Here is a 15854-nt window from a genome sequence, read left to right as displayed (position 1 = left end):
TATAATATGTTTTTTAGATGTATTAGGTTATATATGTAGAGCTTTGAAAATTATCTTTAGTGAGTAGACAATGTTCCATTGAGTTTATGTATAAAACTACTCCCCACTGCTAGATATTTATATGGACTTTCAAGTTTTCTATAAAAGATGACTTTGCAAGGAATATGTTAGTGCAAAAAATGATTTCTTCATCATTTTAAAATCAGAAATTAGTAGTTCAGATATATAATATAACAACATATATGCCGATGGGCATTCCTAACAAACTTTTTACCTAATAAGCTTTAAAATAGTTATTGAAGAATAATTAATGGAAAAAATGAGTATCGAGAAAATAAAGCAGAATCAAGAGGGCACATTGGGTTGAATACCGCCTCCAAAAATTCATGTCTGCCCAGAACCTCAGAATGTGACCTTATTCATAAACAGGGCCTTTGCACATGTAACTAGTTAAGGTCTGAGATGAAACCATTCTGGGTTAAGGCTGGCCCTAAATCCCATGGCTAGTATGTTTATAAGAAGAGGACAGGACACACAGAGACAAAGAGAAGAAAGGCCAGGTGATGATGGAGGCAGATTGCAGTGATACAGCTACAAGTCAAGGAACACTAAGGGCTGTGGGCAGCCACCAGGAGGGTCTGGGAAGAGGAAAGGAAGGATTTTCCTAAGAGCCTCCAGAAGGAGCATGGTCCTGCTGACCGCTTGATTTCAAACTTCTAGCTTTCAGAACTGTGAGAGAATAAAAGTTTCTGTTGTTTGAAGTCTACCAGTCTTACTTATTTATATTTTTTTAAAATACCAACTATTTCCGGGTTTAGTGCCATTTCCAAATGGCTGGTCTCCTGATGAAGAGTTTCCATGTATATTCCTGTTTTTCTCCTCCCTCCTTCCTGCCCGTGTTTTCTCACTTCCATATAGAGTTGAAAGCATCAATTTAGGTATCCCCAAGAACTGCAAAGAAAATGGCGGTTCCTTAGTACAGACTTCCAGATACTTATTGGCTTTTTAGGAGAACTCTGGGTTTTGTTTGTTTGCTTGTTTGTTTAACCACTGTTTTTCAAGGCACGTGGGTGCCTCAGTGGTGAGCACCAACTATGGTACCTGTGACACCCTTCCCTCCCTCCGTGTGCTCACTCCTGGCCCAGGTTCCCTTCTGTTCCCCACTCTACTGTTTCTACCTCATCAACAGGTAAAGGCAGCAGAGAAATACACATTCCCTGTTGGCTTCAAAGTGATGCTAGTAAAGATCAACAAATTCTATAACTATGATTTTGGATTAGCTCTTTTAGCTTCTACCAAATGATTGATCATTTCCCAAACTGCATTTCCAGGAATGCTAGAAGATACAGAAGGTTCAGAGGCCAAAAGATCTTGTGGTTGAATAAGATCGGGAAATCCTCACATCTCCCCTCTTCTCAGACATTCACAGAGCATCTCAAGGAACTATGCAATAAATACATGTATAAATTCACTTAGCCTAGCAACTCCCAATATATTTCACCATAATCCATCCTGCCCCCTTCCCACTAGAGCTTTTCTTCTTGGTGTTCTAACTAATATTTTCTGTAGTTCAGAAGAGGTCATAAAAATGGATATCACTGCTATGTGAATCGGTTTTTCAACAAATATTCGATAGAAAGAATGAGACATTTTAGCATCCACGAAGGACAGGACAAAATGGAAAACCTTTAAATTGTATTGGCAAATTCTGAGGTCATACTCTACAAATGGCATATTAATAAAGGTTGCTCCTCCTCTGGAACCATCTGATGTAAGAAATGGTCAGTTATCTTTGCAAAGAGGCTGGAAAGCAACCCTGTGAAGATACCGGGCAAGTGAACAAGAAACACCCCCACCCCATGCTGTATCTTTAATCATAAGGGGGGCAGAAAGGGGAATTGGGCGAATAAACAAAGAACCACTTCGTCTTTGCTGACATAAAATTAGCCTAGTTGTAGAAGAGATAATCTATAGCTGTGGAAGCAGTGATAAGCATTGCTCAAGGGACAAGGGACAAGAGGCTCATGAAATACAGCTTGGAGTGACATAAATATCACACTGGTGATCCATGAACTCTGGAAGCATAGCTTTGACTCTCTTATTTGTTCTCCTCACTACCACTCAGTAATGATAAAAGAAATACAAACGATAAAAACCATCAAAGCAACAGTGAGTGGGAAAAAAGTAATACTGACACTCATTTAATTGTCATCATCTTTGGAACCGTCTCCCGTCACCAACAGCAGTGGCTAACAGTGGCAAAGTTGCTGTGATAGGTAAATGCCATTGTCAGTGGTACCTGCAACTACAGAAAAAGCAGCAAAGACAACCCAGCACACTGAGTCTCACTGGATTTGACAAAGGAAAATGCACCTTAGCACCCAACCTAGTACTTCTACTGTGTGTGTGTGTGTGTGTGTGTAAGTGAACGAGAGGACTGTTTTACTCTATGTTCAGTAGAAAACTAATATTACAAAAAATTAAACTCAGGCTTGATTCATGCCTAGTCATTCTTCTTCTAAATGTTACCATTTTTTTTTTCACGTTCAAGTTTAGTTTCGAGAGCTGAGAGACTTCATCTCTGTTCTTAAGCCTAGAGATATTTTACATCTAGGCAGCTCAGGAACAGAAAGATCTATGAAGAGTTCAGAATCTTCCAGAATCATCTTTGTTTGCTTATCTCTTTGTGTATCTTGGGAGTTGTTATAGTAACGAGAAGGAAAAGTGGAATTCCCTGCCTCTGTCTCCCGAGGGGGTGAGGAATGAAAACAGGGAACTCATAGGAGTGGAAGAGGGTCAGGGTGGAAAACACTGGTTCTGGACCTATCTCCTGTTCAGGAGGGAATGGGTCAGCTCAGAGTTCAAGGCGTCTAAAGAGTACCACATGCAAGAAAGTAGAAGTATTTTGAGCAATTGCAGAAGTACCTAGTTGCCTCATTAGTAGAGATACATCATCATATGGTGACCTCATAGCACAGAAGCCCAATAAATGACCAGAAGCTCCTGCAAAAGCCCAAGCCCTCCTTAAAGAACTGCCTTAACTTGGAAAAGCCATTTAAGAACATTTTTCTTATTGCTATAAAATGACACCACCCACCTGACATTACTGAGATTTAAAATACATTTAAAAATCATGCAGAATACAGAGTTGCTGGTGCTTAAAGACAATCATAGTAACATTACTAATACATTAGAATTCTGAAGCTTCTTAGCAAGCCCAGGATTAAGAGGTTTTTCTTAGGATGATGAATTACTTATGACAAACTAACTTACTGCAGCCAATTAAAGGGTAAAGTTAGGGAGAAGAAAATAGAACCAACTGAGTTTCCTTTAACTCATTAGAAATAAATAAAATGAAAAAAAATTAATGGAGGGCTGTTATGGTCAGGTACTATTCCAAGAGCTCATTTGATCTTCACTTATGAGGAGGGTACTACTGTTATCGCTGAGTTGCAATGAGGACACTAAAACAAAATGTTATGCTAAGTCATCCAAGGTTAGACAGCCAAGGGGCTCCATCAGTGTTCTTATGTACCTGTTATGTGGCCTCAATGAAATAGCATTCTTTCAGGCCAAGAAAAATAGACAGTCTTTGAATCTCCAACCTTTACATTCATAGAACTTTATCTAGACATTAAAATGTATATGAGACCACTTTAGAAATTAATAGAAAGAGATCTTATGAGTAAATTAAAATTTGATTTAAACAATTACTTAAGAAAAAGAGGAGCAACCCAATTTAAAACAAAACAAAACAAAACCAAAGGCACTAGAGTTTTTTGCAGGCACAGGAATATGTGACCAAAAAAAATACAAAATGAGTTAAATCTGACTCATAATTGTAAATGCGTGATTTGAAATGACGAGATACCACTTTGACTACCACAGTCCAGAAGTAATAAGTGGAGTCCTGCCATACTGGACAGTGAATTCTCTGTGATGTTCCTGGACGCTGTCCAATGCAATGGGGAAGCTCCACTAAACCTTCACCCCTACTCTCAGGTAGTGGTTACACTATTAACGTTGGGTATGTATCCTTCTAGAATTTTTTTATGCATTTTATGTACATGTATAAACAGAGTTATAGGGCTTTTTGTAAATAATAATGAGATTGTTTTGCAATTTATTTTTTCACTCAGCAATATATCACTGTCATATTCCTATGTTCAAATACTCAGAGCCAAGTTATTGTTATTTTTTTTAGTGCAACTCACACATTTATCATTAACTTTCTTAATGCACAGAAATTCAAAGTTTAATTTTTCATTGAGAATTTACCTGTTTTTGTTTTTTTTTTACATCTTTATTGGAGTATAATTGCTTTACAATGATGTGTTAGTTTCTGCTTTATAACAAAGTGAATCAGTTATACATATACATATGTTCCCATCTCTCTTCCCTCTTGCGTCTCCCTCCCTCCCACCCTCCCTATCCCACCCCTCTAGGTGGTCACAAAGCACTGAGCTGATCTCCCTGTGCTATGTGGCTGCTTCCCACTAGTTATCTATTTTACGTTTGGTAGTGTATATATGTCCATGTTATTATTTTTAATGGCTATTAACGCAGTATTCTATAGAATGGCTGTAATGTATTTAACCAATCCCTAGCGATGGATTAGGTTGTTTCTAATCTTCTTTATACAAATAATGCTGCATGCCACTAGAGTATAATTTTAAAAATTGTTTGCCTTTAACAATCTGATTAAAGAAGTAATTCCTAGGGTAAGTATTTAGTGGATTATAAAAGCTGGGACTTACTTAGCTTGGTCAGGCCTAAGAGATCTTACTTCTGGAACTGGATCTAAAATTATGGAGTGATTTTAGACAAACTGACCCACCTAAAAGCCGAGAAGACATAATTTACCAAATTACTTAGTGCCCTGACAATGAGAATATTTTCCTGAAGGTGCCCAAACTGTTCAACAGGAACAGCACACTGTTCTTGCTGACTAACACTAGGTTTTGAGGACACATCCTCAAACAGGAACCAGATCTTTTCAGTTTTAACGCCAAACACACTGTATTTCAGCTTCTTCAGAATGAATCAGTAAGTCCAGCACTTTCCTCATCAAGGCCTTGGCCTGGGCTGCTTCCCTATCTGGAGAGAAATCCAGTCTACCTCTCTGCTGTGATGTATTATTCATCTTTCAAGGCCCAGACAGCTACTGAAACCTCCCTACTCTGATTAATCACTCCTTGGTTCAATGCTCCAAATACCATCTGGCTACTGCCCTTGGGGCATTTATAGAACAGGTTACACTTATCTACGTATACATATATGCCTGCTTACGAAAATGTATGTGAGTACAAGGTTGGAAAATTCGTGAGGTTAAGTGTACATGACTTTTTCAACCTTATATCTCTTACTCAGGCGATTCATAGAGTAGGTACTAAATAATTGTTGAAAATATCTATTCTTTTGAGAAAAAAATATCTTAAATGAATACATGAATGGTATACCATTTTTACTTTTTAAACTAGTAAATGCTAACAAAAGTTATAGCTCATACACTGCTGATGGGTTATTTGTCAACCTGTATCTAAGGCTTTAAATATGTATACACACTTTGATGCAACAAATCCATTTCAAAGAATTCATCTTCAGGAAACAATCACGAATATTTCCAAAGCTTTACATTTAGGGTTCTTAGATGCAATATTGTTTATAAGAAAGAAAAATAGAAATGACTTCGATGTTTCAATAACATGATAAATTACAGCATGTATAAAATGGAATCTCATCTAGCCAATAAGAATAATTCATGACATGGAGAAAATACTCTCCATTATATGAAAAAAAATTAAGTCTCTGAAATATGAATCCAACTGAGTATGCATAGTAAGATCCAATTTTTTTAAAATAAAGAGAAGAAATGAGATTGGAAGTAAAGGGACCAATATAGTAACAGAGTTCCCTCTGCGCAGTGGATTTATGAATGACCCTTTAAAATTTTTTTATGTTGTCAGAATCTCTTTCTGATACATATTGTACCTACTTTGCCTTTTACAGAATAAAACCCGCTAAACACATTTGCAGAATGAATGAATAAATTCATATTATCTCTCTTTAGCCACATAAAAATCTGATGATGTATATCAACCACTTCCTTCTTTTTTCCTCATAAAATGCTGGAGTGCAGTGGTGTAGAATTTCATTTTGAACTTTTTCCTATAGAATCAACAAATATCAATGTTCTAGGCAACAGGGACTCTGTAGACTTCCTAATGTGCTGGCTCAGTACATAAATGTTCAGATCTGAATGTGGGTGGTTAGTTAAGCAGATGAAATACAAATGCATTTTGGAAATCAAGAGGCTGTAAAGAAGATCAGAAATGTGGAAAAAGTTCTCATATTCTTATTTTGTTACTTTCAGGTAAGTCCCTTAAATAAACCCTCATAATGTCTGCCCTCGGTTTCTTCACATATAAAAGAAATGACTGATAATTCTGAATAAACACTCTTTGAATGTCACATCTGAGGTTAAGATGTCAACTGCAGAATCCCATCAAGGATAACGTAGTACAGAAATTTCTGATGCTTCTGATAGAAATACTACAATGACACTGTTAGGAAAGAACACTTGCAAGATGATTTTTGGAGATTTGAATCAATACTTACATAAATATTGACACTAGTAATAAGCCACATGATAAACACAGACATTTCTTCAGCATACACCTACATATATTCACATTCATTCTGAACAGTTTCACATTTCTGGATTCTATGTAATGTGCTTGGCACAAAGTAGGAGCTCAACAAACTATACCTTTTTCTTTTCTATTCATTGCTCTCTCTTTTTTTTTTAATCATCTTTATTGGAGTATAATTGCTTTACAATGGTGTGTTAGTTTCTGCTTTATAATAAAGTGAATCAGTTATACATATACATATGTTCCCATATCTCTTCCCTCTTGCATCTCCCTCCCTCCTATTCTCCCTATCCCACCCCTCTAGGTGGTCACAAACCACCAAGTTGATCGCCCTGTGCTATGCGGCTGCTTCCCACTAGCTATCTATTTTACATTTGGTAGTGTATATATGTCCATGCCACTGTCTCACTTTGTCACAGCTTACTCTTCCCCCTCCCCATATACTCAAGTCCATTCTCTAGTAGGTCTGTGTCTTTATTCCTGTCTTACCCCTAGATTCTTCATAACACTCTATGACATAAATCACAGCAAGATCCTTTTATAACCACCTCCTAGAGAAATGGAAACAAAAACAAAAATAAACAAATAGGACCTAATGAAACTTAAAAGCTTTTGCACAGCAAAGGCAACCATAAACAAGACCAAAAGACAACCCTCAGAATGGGAGAAAATACTTGCAAATGAAGCAACTGACAAAGGATTAATCTCCAAGATTTACAAGCAGCTCAATAACAAAAAACAAACAACACAATCCAAAAATGGGCAGAAGACCTAAACAGACATTTCTCCAAAGAAGATATACAGATTGCCAACAAACCCATGAAAGAATGCTCAACATCACTAATCATTAGAGAAATGCAAATCAAAACTACAATGAGGTATCATCTCACACCGGTCAGAATGGCCATCATCAAAAAATCTAGAAACAATAAATGCTGGAGAGGGTGTGGAGAAAAGGGAACACTCTTGCACTGTTGGTGGGAATGTGAATTGATACAGCCACTATGGAGAACAGTATGGAGGTTCCTTAAAAAACTAAAAATAGAACTACCATATGACACAGCAATCCCACTACTGGGCATATACCCTGAGAAAACCATAATTCAAAAATAGTCATGTACCAAAATATTCATTGCAGCTCTATTTACAATAGCCAGGACATGGAAGCAACCTAAGTGTCCATCATCGGATGAATGGATAAAGAAGATGTGGCACATATATACAATGGAATATTACTCAGCTATAAAAAGAAACAAAATTGAGTATTTGTAGTGAGGTGGATGGATCTAAAGTCTGTCATACAGAGTGAAGTAAGTCAGAAAGAGAAAAAAAAATACCATACGCTAACACATATATAAAGAATCTAGGGAAAAAAAGAAAAAAAGGTCATGAAGATCCTTTTCTATTCAAACAGCCCATTTCCCTGGAGTAAATTAGAGTTTCGTTTGAAAAGGAACACATGTAAAGGCAAAGCCTTTTAAGTCTTCCAACATATTTGTTTATACAATTGTCTTTAAAACGTATTAGGTATTATGCACTGCCTGCTTCCTAAGTGCAAGTATGTGGAACCTGATTTAATCCATCTGCTGATGCCCTGTGGCCATCACATGCTTCTCAACACCCATGCAGATCTCCCTGGCTCTTTTCTGACCCGTTTACCCAGCCCCACAGCACCCAGTCTCAGACTCTTCCATGTGCTCATTATCTGTTACTCTGTGTTGCAGTTTCTAATAGACTTCCTTTTCCATGAAAAGCAAAGGGAAGGGGGAAGGAATCTTTACTCTTGATTTCTCAACTGAAAAATCCTCATGGCTGACTTTACTTTTTAAACCTGCAATCAAGTTGTTAATGTTGAGCATTAGTTGCAGAAAATCTGCCCTCCAGAGAAATCTGCATTGTTAAAAACACACAACAAAATAACCTAAAGTTCCCCAAACAAGACTGTGATGTGTTCCAGTATAGCACAGAAACTAGACCTTCATCTAGAGCCAGGTACATGTGTGTGCATATATGCCTTGTTATGTTATATACTGTAATGATGAGCACACACTTCATAAGGATGCTATGAGGGAGACAGTAATGGTACCTTTACTCTACAGGCCAGGAAATGAGGTGTTTGAAAGGTGATGTCACTGTCTCATGGTCACTCAGCTAGCAGTGGAGAGTCAGGACTTGAGCCCTTGTTAATTTGATGTACTTTGTGTACTGTTTCCTGGTTCAACAGACTCTGAAACTATAGAGGATCTTTGTTTCCTTTTAATGTTCTTGGCACAGTGGGGGTTATGAAAACTAATATGTTTGGGTTTAAGCAAAATCCTATGACTTGGTCCAACTTTTGATGCTTTCCATTGATTAGTATAACCAAAGGTGGTCTTTTATGGACTGATGGCTGGATTTTGTGCGAGGATGAACTCTCCTGTGATTTGGAAAAAAAAAAATCCAGGCATGTTGATAGTTGAGTTCAATTTAAATCTTTTTAGTGAAACCAGTTGACAAGATATCTAAGGTTTTACATCATTCATGTCTTTCCTCACTTTGAGTGATGGTGTAAATATATTTTCCACAAATGTATTTGTGAAAGTTGAAAAACAACATAAAATTACAGTATTTTAAAATAAGAAAGAACCTTAAAGATAATCTAGACTTGCCCTTTCATTTCTTACTAGGAGACCTGAGGTTACTAATTATCCCTGATTTCTTCAATACTATAGGGGTTGGCAGCATTGTCAGCAAAGGACTTTTTAACAATTGTTGAAATAGCTTATAATTGTGCAATTGAGGGGGAAATACACACACACACACACACACACACACACACACACACAATATTCTAAAAGTTTAACTAACCTCCAAATCCATCAGGCACATATGTTTTAAGAACAATATTGCAGAAAATTGTTGGCAGTGATAAAGGTTTATTTCCCTCATTTCGAAGAGAAATGTGTCGATAGCCTGCTTGGAGGCCATCCAGTGGCAGAATCCTCTGGCCAATCAGCTTGTTGTTGTCATCATACACTGCAAGTCTCAAGACTGCCAGGTCGGGGAGGATCACCTGCAAACAAGAAATGGTACTTTTTGTTGCTTTTTGGAATGCAGCTCCCAAGAATTACAACTCTAGGAATCTGGAGTATATTCATAATGTTCTGAAAGGCTTCTTTATGGTGAAAATAAGCCAATGGTCAATTTGCATTCTTAAAGCATACTGTATAAGCTACAATGCCCAAGCCATTGAGAAAGGCAATTGGAACAGGTTGGAATTCATTTCCTGGAAATCATTTCCTGAAAATTTTAGATGGAATGAATGGATGTGAAAGATGACTACTCCAATCCTTGGCATCTTTCCCCGTCCCACCCATGTAATGGATGAGCAAAAGGAGACCCTGAGAAATAAAGTGACTTTCCTTTATGTCAGAGATGGCCAGTGACAGCTGGGCCTAGATACTGGGGCTCCTGATTTCTAGCCCTGTGATCTGTCTACTACCTGGGCTGCTTCTGACATCAAACTCTGTTTTTAAGAATATGGAAAGTATCTTTGAAGAAACACCTCATGTATAAAAGACAATCTATATATGAATTTAGATTTCCCCTTTTCCTTGCACACCTCAGTTTTTAACACATTTTGAGATATTAAATAGAGTAAGATGGGGCAGCTAGAAGCATTAACATAGGGAATTCCCTGGCAGTCCAGTGGTTTGCACTCTGTGCTCTCACTGCCAAGGGCCCAGGTTTGATCCCTGGTCAGGGAACTAAGATCCCGCAAGCTGTGCAGCACAACAAATAAAACAAAACAAACAAAAACAGAACAAAACAAAAAAACACCAACAAAAATCAACATTAACATATACCCAAGACATCTACTCTTGCCAACCCCAAACCTAATACATGGCCAAAACATCTGAGCTCAGATAGCAAAAGCCCTATTCAGATATTAAAGAGCAACATGACAAAAAAAAACATCCTATGTTTTTTAATCAAGAATGCCTATTTAGGGCTTCCCTGGTGGCGCAGTGGTTGAGAGTCCGCCTGCCGATGCAGGGGACACGGGTTTGTGCCCCGGTCCGGGAAGATCCCACATGCCGCGGAGTGGCTAGACCCGTGAGCCATGGCCGCTGGGCCTGCGCATCCGGAGCCTGTGCTCCGCAATGGGAGAGGCCACAACAGTGAGAGGCCCGCATACCACAAAAAAAATAAAAAATAAAAAAAAAGAATGCCTATTTATTGGCTATGAGCCGCTAAGATATCTCGTCTGATTTGAGCACTATGTCTAAAGCTAGACAATGAACTGGTTGCTTATTTATGCCTAGGGTTTTAATTTAATTCCAACTTCATGAAGATGAACAGGAGAAACCAAGATGAAATGCATCCAACTTCAGTCACTATGTTGTTCCTCACGTGGTGAATGGGGGCTTACCTTGTGAGATTAGCGCAATGAACAAAAACAATACCAGCAAGAAGGAAACTAAAGTTAAAGCACTTGGTATCAATGAAAGGTAACGTATTGTAACTTCTAAAGAACAGGGGAGGACGCAAAATTGGCGTCTTGTTTCTGGGGCCAGTAATACTGCATGAAAAACCAACTCTGATATTTCCCTATGCATCAAAAACAATGCCTGAAGCCAGCTTTCTGAATTTCTAGAAATGTGTGTAGGGATTATTCATTATGTTCCAAAACACTGACCATACTGACAACAGATCCAGCTATAACAAATTGAAAAACATGGGAAGAAAAAAAAGACACATCACAGCTGTGTATGCAATTCACACTACACTCTGATTGTAGAAGAGAAGGTGAAAATGGGGAGAGGGTGTTGCACGGATAATGGTATTCACGTAACAGGGAGCGCCTACACGTCAAAATGGCTTGATTTATTGAACTATATTGATCTTCTGTAATATGCTTTCTGTAAACAAGTTAGCCAGTTCTGAGGTTGATAATCCCTATTTTTGTTAAGATAAAAAGCTGATTATCTGTGTTGCATGACATATGTATGTCATGCAACACTTGGAAAACCTGTGCCTGAAGAAGAAGCAAGAAAGCATTTTGGTTGTATAACAGAACAAGTGAGAAAGAAACAGGCATTTTTGAGATAGCACTGCCAGTGCATGGATTTTTCAATACATCTTCCATTGATGAAAGAGAAACAACTGGAAAAAAAGTGGTTACAAGATTAAGGGCCTCCCCAGTGGTTCAGTGGTTAAGAATCCACCTGCCAATGCAGGGGACACAGGTTCGAGCCCTGGTCCAGGAAGATCCCACATGCCGCAGAGCAACTAAGCCCGTGCGCCACAACTACAGAGCCTGTGCTCTAGAGCCTGTGAGCCACAACTACTGAAGCCCACATGCCTAGAGTCCGTGCTCCACAACAAGAGAAGCCACCTCAATGAGAAGCCTGTGCATCGTAACAAAGAGTAGCCCCCACTCGCTGCAACTAGAGAAAGCCTGCACATAGCAACGAAGACCCAACGCAGCCAAAAATAAATAAATAAAACAAATTTTTAAAAAATGGTTACAAGATTAAAAACTGCATCATTACAGAGAATGACTGGTTGGTCTTAGGATCAAGGTATAATAAGGAGATAAAAAACAAAAAGACAAAAACAGCACACGACCCACAGGACCTGTGGGTAGCAATGGGGACCACACTTTCTGGAGGCACAGGACAATACCAACTGACCCATTTAAGGACATTTATTGGCCTCAGTCTAGGTGCAACATCCTACCCGTCCTCTTGGCTAAAGGTACAGTGCAAGTCACCAGCTGCCACAAGGGCAGGGAAGAGCTCTGCCACATGTGAGGCTGTCCACCTGTAGGGCTCCCTCTGAGTAGACTGCTAACCTGGGGCTTGGGCACTGCCATGTGGGAGGTGGGCTCCTCCAAGGAGGAAGGAGAGCCAAGAGGAGGACAGGGACAAACTGAAACAACAATCATATGATGGCTGCAGAACTCATGCATTAGAAGAACACATTTAGGGTTGAATAACTGTCCCTATATCATGTAGTGTCTCTACACTAAAATGTAGTTCCCAACTTAGCAGAGTGAGTCTGACACATTGAAAATACCCTACCTTCCGAAATACAAATGATTCTTCATTGTAAACTGGATTGAGTCCATTGTTCATCACCATGCGTGTTCGGAATTCCTTCCGGATAGTGTCGGTGGGCAACCCATACATATCCACTTCTACATATGTGCCAATTTTTTTATCTGATAAGAACTGACCTGATATGACCTATAGAAATAGGATGAGAGAGAAGTAAAGTCAGTGCAATCATCAGTAGCAAAGAATAATCTGGAAGGAAGAGATTCTCTGTTCATCTTTAGAAATTTTAATTATCTATGGAAATAATGTATTCATTCCTTATTTAACTAAAACATGGTTGAGCAAGAACTACATGCAAAAAACTATTCTAGGCAGAGGTTCTGCCTCCGAGAACTGCCTAGAAAAAGAAAGAGGGAACTATACATGAATCATCTATTACAAAACAATACTGTCCACAGCATCTTCACCTAAGTGCCCACACCTATGAAATGAAGCAATGGATTCAAATATGCCCTAAGGTCACTTCATAGCTCTGAAATTCTGTCACGCCACACTTTTACTGAATTCTTTCAAAAGTCTTGAGACACACAGAAAGAAAAGCAATGCTAAACTGATGTTGACAATCTTCATACAGGACAGTGTTATTTTTTGTAAAGACCAGTATTAAATTTTATCTATTTTAAAGCTATGGAGAGACTATTTTTCATTTATTTTCCAAATGACGACAGCCATTTATTAGGTTTTTTCATGTTATCTAATAGCTAATAATTGTGAAACAGTTTTTCGAGGTATAACTGACATAAAATAAACTGTACATGTTTAAAGTGTACAATGAGATCAGTTTTTACACATGAGCACATCTGTAAAACTATCACCACAATTAAGACAATAAATATTTTCAACAACTCCCAAAGTTCCTTTGTGCCCTTTTGTAATTCATCCTTTCTTCCATCTCTGTCTAGAGGAAACAACTGATTTACTTTCTGTTACTATACATTAGTTTGCATTTTCTAGAATTTAGTATAAATGGAATCATATAGTAGGTATCTTTTCATTAATAAGCTTTATTTTTTATAGCCATTTTTGCTTTACAGCAAAGTTGAGAAGAAAGTACAGAGTTCTCATATACCCCTGTCCCCGTACCCACCACTTCCCCCACTATGTGTATCTCGCACCACAGTAGTATACTCGTTACAATCAGTGAACCTACATTGACACTTCATTATCACCCAAAGTCCATAGTTTACATTTAGGGCTTACTCTTGGTGTTGTACATTCGATGGATATCGAAAAATGTATAATGACACGTATCTACCATTGTAGTATCATACAGAATAGTTTCACTGCCCTAAAATCCCTTGTGCTCTGCCTGCTAATCCCTCCCCCCAACTCCTGATCTTTTTTAGCATCTCCATAGTTTTGCCTTTTTCCGGAATGTTATATAGTTGGAATCATACAGTGTCACTTTTTCAGACTGGCTTCTTTCACTTCGTAATGTACATTTAAATTTCATCCATGACTTTTCATGACTCAATAGCTCATTTCTTTTTAGAACTAAATAATATTCCACTGTCTCGATATGCCACTGATTATTTATCCATTCACCTACTAAATGGCACCGTGGTTACTTTCAAAATTTTGTCAATTATGAATAAAGCTGCTAAAAACATCCCTGTTAGGTTTTTGTGTGGACATAAGTTTTCAATTCATTTGGGTAAATAACAAGGAATACAACTTGCTGGATCATATAGTAAGAGTATGTTGAGTTTTGTAAGAAACTGCCAAACTGTTTTCCAAAACGGTTTCATCATTTTGCATTCCCACCATCAATGGCCGAGAGTTCCCGTTGCTCCACAGCCTCTACTGGATACTTTTTGATCTGGTGTTTTTCATTAAAAGCAGCTAATAATGTCACTAGTAGAAAAACATGTTTCTCAAGTAAAAAAGAAAGAATTTAAAATCAAAGTTGAGAGCCACACACTGATCTTGCAAATTGACATTAAATTTATTTATTTATTTTTAATTTGGCTGCACTGGGTCTTAGTGGGCACGTGGGTTCTTAGTTGCGGCATGTGGGATCTAGTTCCAGGCATTGGGAGCATGGAGTCTTAACCACTGGACCACCAGGGAAGTCCCAACATTAAATATTTTCATTGTAATTTCTTAAGACTTTTCCAAGACCACCTGCATACACATTTATACTATTCTGTGAAAAGCAAGCACCTTACCTGCACCGAGCAAGTGGCTGCAATAACCCCATCAACAGGCGTCTCAGAGAAGGGATCAAATGTTCGATCGGGCCGTCTCATGAAATCTGGTTTGAGAAGGTACCTGATGGGACAAAAGTGCAGAAGGAGTTTATTTTGTTAGTTATTTTTATAAAGACTAAGAAAACCACTATTCAGGATACTGAATACTTATTTATCCCCATTTCTAACTTAGGAGCTAGGCTTTTAGGTAGAGGATCTCAAGGACTGAAGAGAATATCCCTGCCCTGTGGATAATCCTAATGAGGAGCAGGGAAGAGCAAATGTTCTCTAGATTCCAGGCTCTGGGACATCTATGACTTCCTGACACGACCATCTTCTCTGGAACTTGTTTATGCTCTTACATGCACAAAATAATAATGAAAAACCAACTAAATGAGCTATAGTTATCAAAATATGGGAAATATGTGATATTATTTGTTTTAATTAATGTATTAAATTATGGGATATAATGACGTTTGATAACATAGTTTCAAAGTGCCGATAATCATAAGAATATTTTGAGAGATCTCTAACAAAAGTAATGAGATATCTGTGATTTATATCAGTGTCAGAGGTATCATTAACATTACTATGGATTGTTGTCTGTTTTCATAATCGAAGGGAATGTAAAGTTTCAGTTAGAGGTAGGTGAAGATAAAGATGTTATTATTTCTCCAATTCTAGCCAGGCTAATTAGGTAAGAAAATGAAATAAAAAGGCATCCAGACTGGAAAGAAGAAGTATTTAATACTATTTCTATTCTCAGATGTTATGATCTTATATATAGAAAATCCTGAAGAATCCACTAAAAAGCTATTCGAACTAATAAACGAGTTCAGCAAGCTTACAGGGTACAAAATCAATATATAAAAATCAATTGTATTTCTGTGCACCAAGCAATGAACAATCCA

The 15854-nt window shown here is 37.9% G+C and overlaps 1 protein-coding gene across 3 annotated transcripts in view; it reads right to left on the bottom strand.

Annotated features, from left to right (window-relative positions):
• PLCB4 (phospholipase C beta 4) overlaps positions 1-15854 on the bottom strand; it is a 417084-nt gene that overhangs the window by 40244 nt on the left and 360986 nt on the right. For all 3 annotated transcript variants that reach the window (XM_029220101.1, XM_029220098.1, XM_029220099.1), the window contains exons 25-27: positions 14923-15025; positions 12719-12883; positions 9501-9705 (exon numbers count right to left, since the gene is read on the bottom strand). In XM_029220101.1, coding sequence (XP_029075934.1) covers positions 9501-9705; positions 12719-12883; positions 14923-15025 — 473 coding nt within the window. The remainder of the gene's footprint in view (positions 1-9500; positions 9706-12718; positions 12884-14922; positions 15026-15854) is intronic.

Source organism: Monodon monoceros, unplaced genomic scaffold, assembly GCF_005190385.1.
Source record: "Monodon monoceros isolate NGI ecotype Baffin Bay Population unplaced genomic scaffold, NGI_Narwhal_1 Super_Scaffold_13, whole genome shotgun sequence".
Classification (NCBI taxonomy): Eukaryota; Metazoa; Chordata; class Mammalia; order Artiodactyla; family Monodontidae; genus Monodon; species Monodon monoceros.
This window is presented reverse-complemented; position numbering and strand designations above follow the sequence as displayed.